A 13,335-nucleotide genomic window follows, 5' to 3' on the forward strand; every position below is an offset into this window, starting at 1 on the left:
CTATTTGAGGACAAGATTATAGTTTCCCATTTGTTCAAATTTTCATGTCTTTTATTATTGAACATAGTTTAGTGGGGAGGATAAAGTAATCAATGAACATATGAGCTAGTGTTAAATTGCAGTAATAATATATGCACTTTAATTCATCTGTGTTATGGCCTTGCTCATTTGTTAATCAAATATGGGTATGTGGTTCCTTTACATAATACCTGAAGTTTGTTCCACACTACAAGAGTTGAGAATCAGTTGTCCTGACAGCTGACTGAATGAGCTTTTTATTTAAAGATGTAAAGATTTCATATAGCCATAAGATATTAAACTTAAGAATCCTGATAGTTTACCTTGCCCACAGATTGTCTATGATTATCCATTGTAGTTACCCATTTAAGCCTGTTGTTGATTGCCCCCTATTTCAGTCCTTATTTGGCATTGTTTGTATCTTGATCTTTTAAATCTCCTCCCAGTCTATGCTTTAGTGGAACTCTCAGTAAAAACAGAATAAAGCAACTTCAAAATATTATGACAAGATAGACTTACCTTGCCTTTATTTCTGAGGGGTAGAATGAAGAGTCTGTATTTAATCCACTAATCCTTGAAGATTTGGTGAGATGTAAAATAATCATAGATGTACCCTAGAAGGATCAATTTCTCACATTTGTGTAAAATAAGTGGGATCAGGAAAAGACTTGAGGTGAAGAGATAAGTTAAAGTCTAAAGAAATCCAGGTAAGAAATAAAGAAAAATAAGGGTGGGAAAAGTAAACAGCAATATTCCAAAGATAAGTCCAGAAACCCTTGGAAAGGATTGAATATGGAGTATAGGCTAAGATAATAGCAAGTCAAGGAATAAATTTAGGATTCTGGTCTGAGTGATAATGTTTTCATTCCATAAATGGAGACTAGAGATTAAGGGGAAGTATCTGGTTTGGTGGAGTAGGTGATGTATTTGATTGAGAATTTATTGTCAGCGTTGCCAAGCCATTCATGTATAAGGATCAGTGAAGTAAAGATGTATCTTGGGGCATAACTTAAGACTAGAGAGGTAGGTTTGGTCGATATTAAAGCAATAGTTATAACTAACATCATTGATAGACAAACTACTTAGAAGACTAAAATTCCTGTGTTGGAATTCCAGAGGATAGCTGAGATGGGTAAAAAATCAAGGAAAGTGGGGGTACTTGGATGTTCAGTGGTAGAATGCTCACCTTCCATGAGGGAGACCTGGCTTTGATTCCTGTACCATGCACCTAAAAAAAAAATTAAAATAAAAAAAATTTTTTTAAGTCAAGGAAGGTAGGATCTGAGAAAAAGCTCTTGAATTTGGTGAGAAGTTGACTTTTTTGGAGGCGGGTTCAGTAGTGTGCAGTAGTGGAGTGAAGAAGTAGAGATTTTCTCCCACTTTCATATGTACTTAATATATGTGATGAATGAATATCTTTTTTAAAAAACACGAGCAGTTATTTTAGTAACTGTAATATTTCCTAAGGAAAAGATAAAGGTATTTTCTTGCTGGTTAACAATGGAAGCAGTATAAAGAGTTACGTTTTTTTTTTAGGGAGAGGGTTACAGTGCATGGGCCAGGAATCAAACCCAGGTCTCCTGCACAGCAGGCGAGTATTCTACCACTGAATGTTATGTTTTTAAATATTTGTATCATCTTTTTTCCTCCTGTTAATTACCCATTTCCCTCCCTGCCCTCATTCCCCAGTCCCCACCATTCAACCTCTGGACCTGGATCCTCAAAATATGAAATACTTTGAAAGATTTCATGAGGCAAAAGTGGATCCTTAAAGCATATATCATTGAGGATGTTTGATTTTGTATAATAATACGAATACCAATCTTTTAAATTGAACATTAAGGTGAGCCTTGGAAAAAATGTAGCCTGGTATCATCTACAAAATGTCATCTGATATGACTGAAAATTTGCAGGCTTTGACACAAGCTGTCCTGAAAATACTTAGGACACATTCTTTAAATGGTGAGGGATATTCTTTTTGCACATCCTGTTAACCTGTAGTACAAGCAGCATAGAAAAATCAGTTCCAGTTGCTGAGGAAGTGCCTCTGATGTATTAACTTTTGTGAAGGAAATCATCACTGTCAGAGTCATCATTTTAATTTTACATGAAAAGAAACATTGCTCAGAATATATGTCATGCAAAAGCATGCACTTTACTTTGCCTGCACATGAAAGACAAATTCTTGTGGCTTTGGTAAGAAGGCCAGTGCGGGGACACATTTAGGTTCTATCTACAGCCTCAACATCTTTGGTGTATATCTTAAATCATAGCTGTAGTTAATGTTTATATTCATATCACAGCATCAGAAAACTGGTAGGTAGGACAGGCAGGTATATAGTATGTTTCTAGTGATATTTCTTTTCAAAATTAATTCACAGCACACTGGGAGTTCCTCTGTGACGGATCCTGTAGAGAAAATTCTATCTTTAGTGAACTACCTGAGGAGCAGCCTTTCCCTTTCCACAAAATCTGGAGAGTATTTTTCTTATAGTTTTGATAGCTTTTGGTGCCTACCTATTTCTTTTCAGTTTAGTCTGATCAACTATTTAATGGACAGAAACCATTAAAACCTTTCTTATTACAGAAACTAAATGTTTGGTTATTATTAAGCAGTAATTAATATATTTTGTGAAATATATAAGTGTAAAATCAGCAATAAAAGTTTACTGTGAATCACCTCCCTACCCCCTCTCTTTCTCCGCCGGACCGCCGCGCGGCGCACGCGCCCCGCAGCAGCCGAGCCGCCCGACCTCCCTACCCCCTCTCTTTCTCCGCCGGACCGCCGCGCGGCGCACGCGCCCCGCAGCAGCCGAGCCGCCCGACCTCCCTACCCCCTCTCTTTCTCCGCCGGACCGCCGCGCGGCGCACGCGCCCCGCAGCAGCCGAGCCGCCCGACCTCCCTACCCCCCTCCTCCCCCTCCTGCTCCGGCTGCTCTCCAACCAACACGGTGCCCTCTTCCCCCGCCTTCACCGTGCTCCTCCGCCACCAGCCTCGACAGCCTTGCCGCCCTCACCTTTCCTCCTCCAGAACAACTACTGGGGGAGTGGAGATAATACAGAGCAGCTCCCGGAGCCACGAGGGAAATCAAAGGGACAGCGTACCCCATCCTGGAACGGCAGACTATCTGGGAGAACCAGCTCCGGTGAGATCACCAAGGGGCACGGGCTTTCCTGGGTGGGACAGCAAGCGACCGGAGTCCCTCCCTTCCACCTTCCCAGGCCAGCTGGTAGAATTGGACAGGCGGTCCCCTTAGGCCGCGGCGGCTGGTGCCCCCACCACACGAGGCCCCCCGGAACAACTGAGATAGTTGGGTCGGAAATCCCCAGACTGTGGAGAACAGTGACCGGGGGATCCCTTCCAAACACGTGACTCCCCCGTCGGCTGGGAGCAGTGCACTCTCCCGGGCTGCGACAGCTGGCGCCCTCCCGCCACGCTTGGTGCCCCGGGCCGACTAGCTAATTTGGCCGGACGCTCTCCTGTGCTGCGACAGCCGGCGACCCTCCCCGCGTTTGGAACCCCGGGCCGGCTGGCATTCTTCCAAGACGCTTCGGTTGCCGAACCTCCCCTACGGCGAGAGTTTTCCAGAGTTGAGGGACCCACAGCAACTTTCGCTGGTGGAACCCACAGACAGGCGTGTGCCACGTGCGCCACCTACTGGGCAGGATAGGAAGAACAGAACCCAGAGACTGCGCAGAAAAATCTTTCAACCTGTGGGGTCGAACACCCGGGGAAATCTGACTAAATGCCCAGACGCCAGCAGAAGATAACGGATCACGCTCAGAAAATTGAACATATGGCCCAGTCAAACGAAGAAACCAATAGTTCAAATGAGATACAGGAGCTGAAACAACTAATGCTGAATATACGAACAGAAATGGAAAACCTCTTCAAAAACGAAATCGATAAATTGAGGGAGGACATGAAGAAGACATGGGCTGAACATAAAGAAGAAATAGAAAAACTGAAAAAACAAATCACAGAACTTATGGAAGTGAAAGATAAAGTAGAAAAGATGGAAAAAACAATGGATACCTACAATGACAGATTTAAAGAAACAGAAGATAGAATTAGTGATTTGGAGGATGAAACATCTGAACTCCAAAAAGAAACAGAAACTATCCGGAAAAGAATGGAAAAATTTGAACAAGGTATCAGGGAACTCAAGGACAATGTGAACCGTACAAATATACGTGTAGTGGGTATCCCAGAAGGAGAAGAGAAGGGAAAAGGAGGAGAAAAACTAATGGAAGAAATTATCACTGAAAATTTCCCAACTCTTATGAAAGACCTAAAATTACAGATCCAAGAAGTGCAGCGCACCCCAAAGAGATTAGACACAAATAGGCGTTCCCCAAGACACTTACTAGTTAGAATGTCAGAGGTCAAAGAGAAAGAGAGGATCTTGAAGGCAGCGAGAGAAAAACAATCCGTCACATACAAGGGAAACCCAATAAGACTATGTGTAGATTTCTCAGCAGAAACCATGGAAGCTAGAAGACAGTGGGATGATATATTTAAGTTACTAAAAGAGAAAAACTGCCAGCCAAGACTCCTATATCCAGCAAAATTGTCCTTCAAAAATGAGGGAGAATTTAAAACATTCTCAGACAAAAAGTCACTAAGAGAATTTGTGACCAAGAGACCAGCTTTGCAAGAAATACTAAAGGAAGCACTAGAGTCAGATACAAAAAGACAGAAGAGAGAGACATGGAGAAAAGTGTAGAAAGAAGGAAAGACAGATATGATATATATAATACAAAAGGCAAAATGGTAGAGGAAAATATTATCCAAACAGTAATAACTCTAAATGTCAATGGACTGAATTCCCCAATTAAAAGACATAGACTGGCAGAATGGATTAAAAAACAGGATCCTTCTATATGCTGTCTACAGGAAACACATCTTAGACCCAAAGATAAATATAGGTTGAAAGTGAAAGGTTGGGAAAAGATATTTCATGCAAACAACAACCAGAAAAGAGCAGGAGTGGCTATACTAATATCCAACAAATTAGACTTCAAATGTAAAACAGTTAAAAGAGACAAAGAAGGACACTATATACTAATAAAAGGAACAATTAAACAAGAAGACATAACAATCATAAATATTTACGCACCGAACCAGAATGCCCCAAAATACGTGAGGAATACACTGCAAACACTGAAAAGGGAAATAGACACATATACCATAATAGTTGGAGACTTCAATTCACCACTCTCATCAATGGACAGAACATCTACACAGAGGATCAATAAAGAAATAGAGAACCTGAATATTACTATAAATGAACTTGACTTAACAGACATTTATAGGACATTACATCCCACAACAGCAGGATACACCTTTTTTTCAAGTGCTCATGGATCATTCTCAAAGATAGACCATATGCTGGGTCACAAAGCAAGTCTTAACAAATTTAAAAAGATTGAAATCATACACAACACTTTCTCGGATCATAAAGGAATGAAGTTGGAAATCAATAATAGGCGGAGTGCTAGAAAATTCATAAATACATGGAGGCTCAACAACACACTCTTAAACAACAAGTGGGTCAAAGAAGAAATTGCAAGAGAAATTAGTAAATACCTAGAGGCAAATGAAAATGAAGACACAACATATCAAAACTTATGGGACGCAGCAAAGGCAGTGCTAAGAGGGAAATTTATTGCCCTAAATGCCTTTATCAGAAAAGAAGAAAAGGCAAAAATGCAGGAATTAACTGTCCACTTGGAAGAACTGGAGAAAGAACAGCAAACTAATCCCAAAGCAAGCAAAAGGAAAGAAATAACAAAGATTAGAGCAGAAATAAATGAAATTGAAAACATGAAAACAATAGAGAAAATCAATAAGACCAGAAGTTGGTTCTATGAGAAAATCAACAAGATTGATGGGCCCTTAGCAAGATTGACAAAAAGAAGAAGAGAGAGGATGCAAATAAATAAGATTAGAAATGAAAGAGGAGACATAACTACTGACCTCACAGAAATAAAGGAGGTAATAACAGGATACTATGAACAACTTTACGCTAATAAATACAACAATTTAGAAGAAATGGACAGGTTCCTGGAAAGACAGGAACAACCAACTTTGACTCAAGAAGAAATAGACGACCTCAACAAACCAATCACAAGTAAAGAGATTGAATTAGTTATTCAAAACCTCCCTAAAAAGAAAAGTCCAGGACCAGACGGCTTCACATGTGAATTCTATCAAACATTCCAGAAAGAATTAGTACCTACTCTCCTCAAACTCTTCAACATAATCGAAGTGGAGGGAAAACTACCTAATTCATTCTATGAAGCCAACATCACCCTCATACCAAAACCAGGCAAAGATATTACAAAAAAAGAAAACTACAGACCAATCTCTCTAATGAATACAGATGCAAAAATCCTCAATAAAATTCTAGCAAATCGTATCCAGCAACACATTAAAAGAATTATACATCATGACCAAGTAGGATTCATCCCAGGTATGCAAGGATGGTTCAACATAAGAAAATCAATTAATGTAATACACCATATCAACAAATCAAAGCAGAAAAATCACATGATCATCTCAATTGATGCAGAGAAGGCATTTGACAAGATTCAACATCCTTTCCTGCTGAAAACACTTCAAAAGATAGGAATACAAGGGAACTTCCTTAAAATGATAGAGGGAATATATGAAAAACCCACAGCTAATATCATCCTCAATGGGGAAAAATTGAAAATTTTCCCCCTAAGATCAGGAACAAGACAAGGATGTCCACTATCACCACTATTATTCAACATTGTGTTGGAGGTTCTAGCCAGAGCAATTAGGCAAGAAAAAGAAATACAAGGCATCAAAATTGGAAAGGAAGAAGTAAAACTATCACTGTTTGCAGACGATATGATACTATATGTAGAAAACCCAGAAAAATCCACAACAAAATTACTAGAGCTAATAAATGAGTACAGCAAAGTAGCAGGCTACAAGATCAACATTCAAAAATCTGTAGCTTTTCTATACACTAGTAATGAACAAGCTGAGGTAGAAATCAAGAAACGAATCCCATTTACAATCGCAACTAAAAGAATAAAATACCTAGGAATAAATTTAACCAAAGAGACAAAAAACCTATATAAAGAAAACTACAAAAAACTGTTAAAAGAAATCACAGAAGACCTAAATAGATGGAAGGGCGTACCGTGTTCATGGATTGGAAGACTAAATATAGTTAAGATGTCAACCCTACCTAAATTGATTTACAGATTCAATGCAATACCAATCAAAATCCCAACAACATATTTTTCAGAAATAGAAAAACCAATAAGCAAATTTATCTGGAAGGGCAGGGTACCCCGAATTGCTAAAAACATCTTGAGGAAAAAAAACGAAGCTGGAGGTCTCGCGCTGCCTGACTTTAAGGCATATTATGAAGCCACAGTGGTCAAAACAGCATGGTATTGGCATAAAGATAGATATATCGACCAATGGAATCGAATAGAGTGCTCAGATATAGACCCTCTCATCTATGGACATTTGATCTTTGATAAGGCAGTCAAGCCAACTCACCTGGGACAGAGCAGTCTCTTCAATAAATGGTGCCTAGAGAACTGGATATCCATATGCAAAAGAATGAAAAAAGACCCATCTCTCACACCCTATACAAAAGTTAACTCAAAATGGATCAAAGATCTAAACATTAGGTCTAAGACCATAAAACAGATAGAGGAAAATGTTGGGAGATATCTTATGGATCTTACAACTGGAGGTGGTTTTATGGACCTTAAACCTAAAGCAAGAACACTGAAGAAGGAAATAAATAAATGGGAGCTTCTCAAAATTAAACACTTTTGTGCATCAGAGAACTTCATCAAGAAAGTAGAAAGACAGCCTACACAATGGGAGACAATATTTGGAAATGACATATCAGATAAGGGTCTAGTATCCAGAATTTATAAAGAGATTATTCAACTCAACAACAAAAAGACAGCCAACCCAATTACAAAATGGGAAAAAGACTTAAACAGACACCTACCAGAAGAAGAAATACGGATGGCCAAGAGGCACATGAAGAGATGCTCAATGTCCCTGGCCATTAGAGAAATGCAAATCAAAACCACAATGAGATATCATCTCACACCCACCAGAATGGCCATTATCAACAAAACAGAAAATGACAAGTGCTGGAGAGGATGCGGAGAAAGAGGCACACTTATCCACTGTTGGTGGGAATGTCAAAGGGTGCAACCACTGTGGAAGGCAGTTTGGCGGTTCCTCAAAAAGCTGAATATAGAATTGCCATACGACCCAGCAATACCATTGCTAGGTATCTACTCAAAGGACTTAAGGGCAAAGACACAAACGGACATTTGCACACCAATGTTTATAGCAGCGTTATTTACAATTGCAAAGAGATGGAAACAGCCAAAATCTCCATCAACAGAAGAGTGGCTAAACAAACTGTGGTATATACATACGATGGAATATTATGCAGCTTTAAGACAAGATAAACTTGTGAACCATGTAATAACATGGATGGACCTAGAGAATATTATGCTGAGTGAATCCAGCCAAAAACTAAAGGACAAATACTGTATGGTCCCACTGTTGTGAACGGACATTCGAGAATAAACTTGAAATATGTCATTGGTAACAGAGTTCAGCAGGAGTTAGAAACAGGGTAAGACAATGGGTAATTGAAGCTGAAGGGATACAGATTGTGCAACAGGACTAGATACAAAAACTCAAAAATGGACAGCACAATAATACCTAATTGTAAAGTAATCATGTTAAAATACTGAATGAAGCTGCATCTGAGCTATAGGGTTTTTTTTTGTTTTTGTTTGCTTGTTGGTTTGTTTGTTGTTGTTGTTTTTTACTATTACTACTACTTTTATTTCTTTTCTTTATATTGACATTTTATATCTTTTTCTGTTGTGTTGCTAGTTCCTCTAAACTGATGCAAATGTACTAAGAAACAATGATCATGCATCTATGTGATGATGTTAAGAATTACTGAGTGCATATGTAGAATGGTATGATTTCTAAATGTTGTGTTAATTTCTTTTTTTTCTTTCCGTTAATAAAAAAAAAAAAAAAAAAAAAAGTTTACTGTGAATCAATAGCCAGAACTGATTTTCTGTTTGAATGACTCCTTACTTTCACCCTTCACTCAGTGCCATTTTACCCAAGAATCTTAGTTAATATGGGGACAAAACTGGCTGCTGGTTTCTGGATGAGGTAGTGATAGTATGCTGAGTGTGATGAAAATGCAGCTACTCAGTATCACATTGTATAGATTTGTTCAGATAATAACAATGTAGATTTTTGTAGTCTCCCCAAATTTTCATTGTTTTCTTTGCTTTTAACTGACTGAGTATAACTGACCCCTATATAAGGCAATTAGTATTCTAGGCATACCACTCTAATTCTAAACTTAAGTTTGGCTTAAAACCAGAATAATACTAGATTTTATTAGAGACATGGTAAATGAAGAGTGAATATATTGAATTGTTTTATATAAAATGAAATAGACTAGTAATGTTGGGATTACTTAAAAGGGCTCTTAAAAGCTAAATTACTTTCGTTGGAGGCATTTTTCTGAATCAATAGAAGGCCTTATTTTATATCTATGCTCACACTTGTTCCTGTCTGGGGTTTCGGCTTATGACAACCTCAGGGATTTATTGATGGTCGTTTGCTTCACAAATCAATATTGTCACAATTAACTGGAAAATGGTGCTTTTGATTATAAATAAGAATAAGCTAAACATAAATAATTGCCCTGGAAGTAAACTTGTTGTAAATTAAGAATACAAACAGCCACTCCTTAGGACACATACCTCATCCACCAGACCAGTCTTTCAGTTGCCATCACCATCTCATGGCTTTTACTTTGAGAGCCATCATTGGCGCAAGTTGTGCTCCTGTTACTTTTTGTATGAGGATTTAAAAGGTCTTATGGAGAAGTCCTACTTTTAGCTTTAAAATACACAGATTCCCATTTCTTCTTCAGCCACAGAATTGCTATTAATCTGATATATGCTTATTTATTCTACTCTAGTCTGTTCTTATGAGAAAAAAATTATGACTCCATCTCAATTTATATTTAATTTTCATTACCTGCATCGGTATTAGCAAAGTAGTAGGAAATGCACTCAGGCTTTGGAGTTGGCCATACTTGGATTTGATTCCAGCCCTGGCAGATATTAATGAACTGCCTACATGACTGACTTTATCTTTCAGTTCCCTCCACTTTGTTCTCTATACTCCTTCCGTGCTGGCCCCCCTCTTTTCTTAGAAGCCACTTTTTCCTTGCCTTTACTCTTTCTGTTCTCTTTGCTTAGATACACGTTCCCAGCTCTGCTTTCAGCTTACTCCTTCACATCATTCCTCCAAATATTCCCTCCTAGACCCTCCCTGACCATCTTGTTTTAAAATAGCACCCTACCCACCCACATCACTTTCTCTCTCATTACTCTGCATTATTTTCTTCACCGCACATGCTATCTGCTTATTTGTTTACTTTCTTAATTTATGACTCCCCTGTTAAATAGAAGTTCCTTGAGGGCAGAATTTTGATTAATGATGTATCTCTAACAACTTGAATATTGTAGTTGTTTGAGAAATAACAACTTAGACACGGAATATAACATCTGTGAGCTGATTTGCTTGCCTAAAAAAATGAGACTAATAATACCTTCTTCACATGGCTGGTACAAGATTAACTAGTTAATATCTGACAAAATGGGCTCATCTTTCTGCTTTTACCCTTATAGTTCTTAGGGATACGGATGATGTATTATTTAAGATTTCTTTGTCAATCTGAGTTCCTATCTTAAATGTCAGCTCTCTAATTTTGAAACAAAGTTAATTATACTTAAAGTTGCCATACACGACTTTCTGGGTATAATATAATATATGGACCCTGTTTCCTAAAAATATGCCAGTACACATTGGAGGATCCCTCTAATTATGTACCCCAGGTTGGAAAGTTCCTGCTTGTATCAGTTTGCCATTGCTGTCTAACAAATTACTGCAAACATACTGGCTTAAAACAATATCCATTTATTACCTTCACAGCTCTCTAGGTCAGGAGTTCGGACATGGTGTGGCTGGGTTCTCAGCTCATGCTCTCACAAGGCAGAAATCAAGGTGTTGGTTGGGTCTTCTCTGAGGCTTGGGGTCCTCTTCCATGCTCACTTGGTTGTCAGAATTCGGTTCTGAATTCTGGCCCTTGTTTCCTTGCTGGCTGTTGGCTAGGAACTGCTCCCAGCTTGTAGAGGCCGCTCCTAGATCCTTGCCACCCAGTCATCTCCATAGGCAGTTCACAGTACACCTATTTGCTTCTCTAAGACCAGAAGGAGAATCTCTCTTGCTTCAAATATCTTCTTTCAGGAAGGCCCAGTTCCTTTTAAGAGCTCCTGATAAGTCAGGCCTACCCAGTATAATTCCCCTTTTATTAACTCAAAGTCAACTAATTTGGGACCTTAATTATGTCTCCAAAATCTCTTCAGTTTTGTCACAGATGTGATCTAAGCATGAACGTGACATCCATCATATTCACAGTCTCACCCACACTTAACTGGAAGGGATTATACAGGGTGTGTACACCAGGGATGGGAATTTGGAACCGTTTCAGAATTCTACCTATCATACTGCCATAAGATATTAAGTAAAAGGTTTTGTTTTGGAGAAAGGATACTTACGATCTTGAATATGCTCAACGGATGCTGGGCTTTTCCCTTCTTCAGTTTTTTTGATAAGCAATGCCAAAATATTGTTTTTGAGAAATTTTAAATATAAATATATAATTTGTCTTTAGATTTGTGTCACCCTGAAATTTTTCATAGATTATGTAAAACAAGTTTTTCTTAAAATTGCAAAGAGTACTTCTGAATTCATTGTCTTAAAGTATTAAACTTTCAAAAAAATATTGTATTTAAGAATTTGTACTCACTAACAGCTTAGTGAATTGAAGGTTTGGTGTATTTATAGTCTCATCATATCCTTTTAAAAAATGAAGGTAAGTTTTGTTTTACAGGGTAATACAAAGGTAATTTCTACATAGGTATTTTACATTCTTAATGATGGTAATGGTTAGGTTTATGATATTAGGTTGTGCTGATAGCAATTGAGCAAAATTTAAGATGAGACATTGATTTTGTGATCATAAACAAACTGATTTGCACTAGAATAAATGGTTTTAGAAATATCCTGTTGAAAGACATAGGCACCATAAATTTGATACTTTCTGAATGCCATGTGAAAATTGTTTCACTAGTATAAAGAATAAGGGTGTGGTTTAATTAATGAATGGCTCATCTAACAAATGATAGCCACCCCCCCACCCCCACCTGCCCCAAAGAAGATTAGTGTTCCTAAAAAAAATAGTATCTATACGCAGTACTTTGATAAAATCCCAGTTGTTGTTTGGGTTTTGAAAATGTAGAAATACTGTAGCTGTTGAACAAATAATATGAATCAACAGAACAGGTAAGAAAAATATTTACTTATCTATTTTGAATTATTGGTTTTCTATTATATCCTTGACATCTGTAAGCTCTCTTATATTCCTTGTTGCCAATCAGTTATTTAATTCCCTCTCTCTCCAGGGATGCTCTCAAACTGTTAGAGTTGAAACAGAAGGGCAAGATTGCTGAATCCAGACCACCCCAAGCCCTTCCAACCACGCCTGCCGCACCTTTGCCCCCACAGGCCACCGCCGACCTCTCTTATCCGCGGCCACTAACCCCACCATTATCAACTCCTGGACAACCTAATGCATTGGTAATGTCATCTAAGTAGATTTTTTTTGATGGTTCAATATTAATAATGGGTGACTTTATTATACCACTTGTAATAATAAGTAGGACACCTAGACAGCATATCAATTAGGAAATACAAGACTTGAATAATACTCTAAAATGGCTAGACCTAATAGATATGTGTATAACACTTCAACCAGCAACAACAGAAACACACCTTCTTGCGTGCACATGGGTCATTCTTCAGAAGAGACCATATGTTAGACAAGAAAACAAGGCTAAGTAACCTTGATTATTTTTATAGGAATTATGTAATAGATCAATTTGGGAGAATTAACATCTTTACCACGTTGATTTGTTCAGTACATTAACACATATATTTAGTGTATTATTTTCTTAATCTTTTTTTTCAATTTTAGAACATTTTTATTATTTCAATAATAAGATAAAATAAAAATATAAAAGAAAACCCAAAATATCTCATACACCTTAATCCCCCCATTATTTATTTATTTTTAAAATATTTTTATTGACAAATCTTTATGCACATACAGTCCATATATGGTGTATAAT

The 13,335-nt window shown here is 37.9% G+C and overlaps 1 protein-coding gene across 4 annotated transcripts in view; it reads left to right on the plus strand.

The window, feature by feature from the left end:
• Positions 1–13,335, plus strand: part of PDHX (pyruvate dehydrogenase complex component X) — a 93,752-nt gene that overhangs the window by 56,463 nt on the left and 23,954 nt on the right. For all 4 annotated transcript variants that reach the window (XM_077114388.1, XM_077114389.1, XM_077114390.1 and 1 more), the window contains one exon: positions 12,610–12,784. In XM_077114388.1, the coding sequence (XP_076970503.1) occupies positions 12,610–12,784 (175 nt within the window). The remainder of the gene's footprint in view (positions 1–12,609; positions 12,785–13,335) is intronic.

The sequence above is a fragment of the Tamandua tetradactyla genome, chromosome 8 (genome assembly GCF_023851605.1).
Source record: "Tamandua tetradactyla isolate mTamTet1 chromosome 8, mTamTet1.pri, whole genome shotgun sequence".
NCBI lineage: Eukaryota > Metazoa > Chordata > Mammalia > Pilosa > Myrmecophagidae > Tamandua > Tamandua tetradactyla.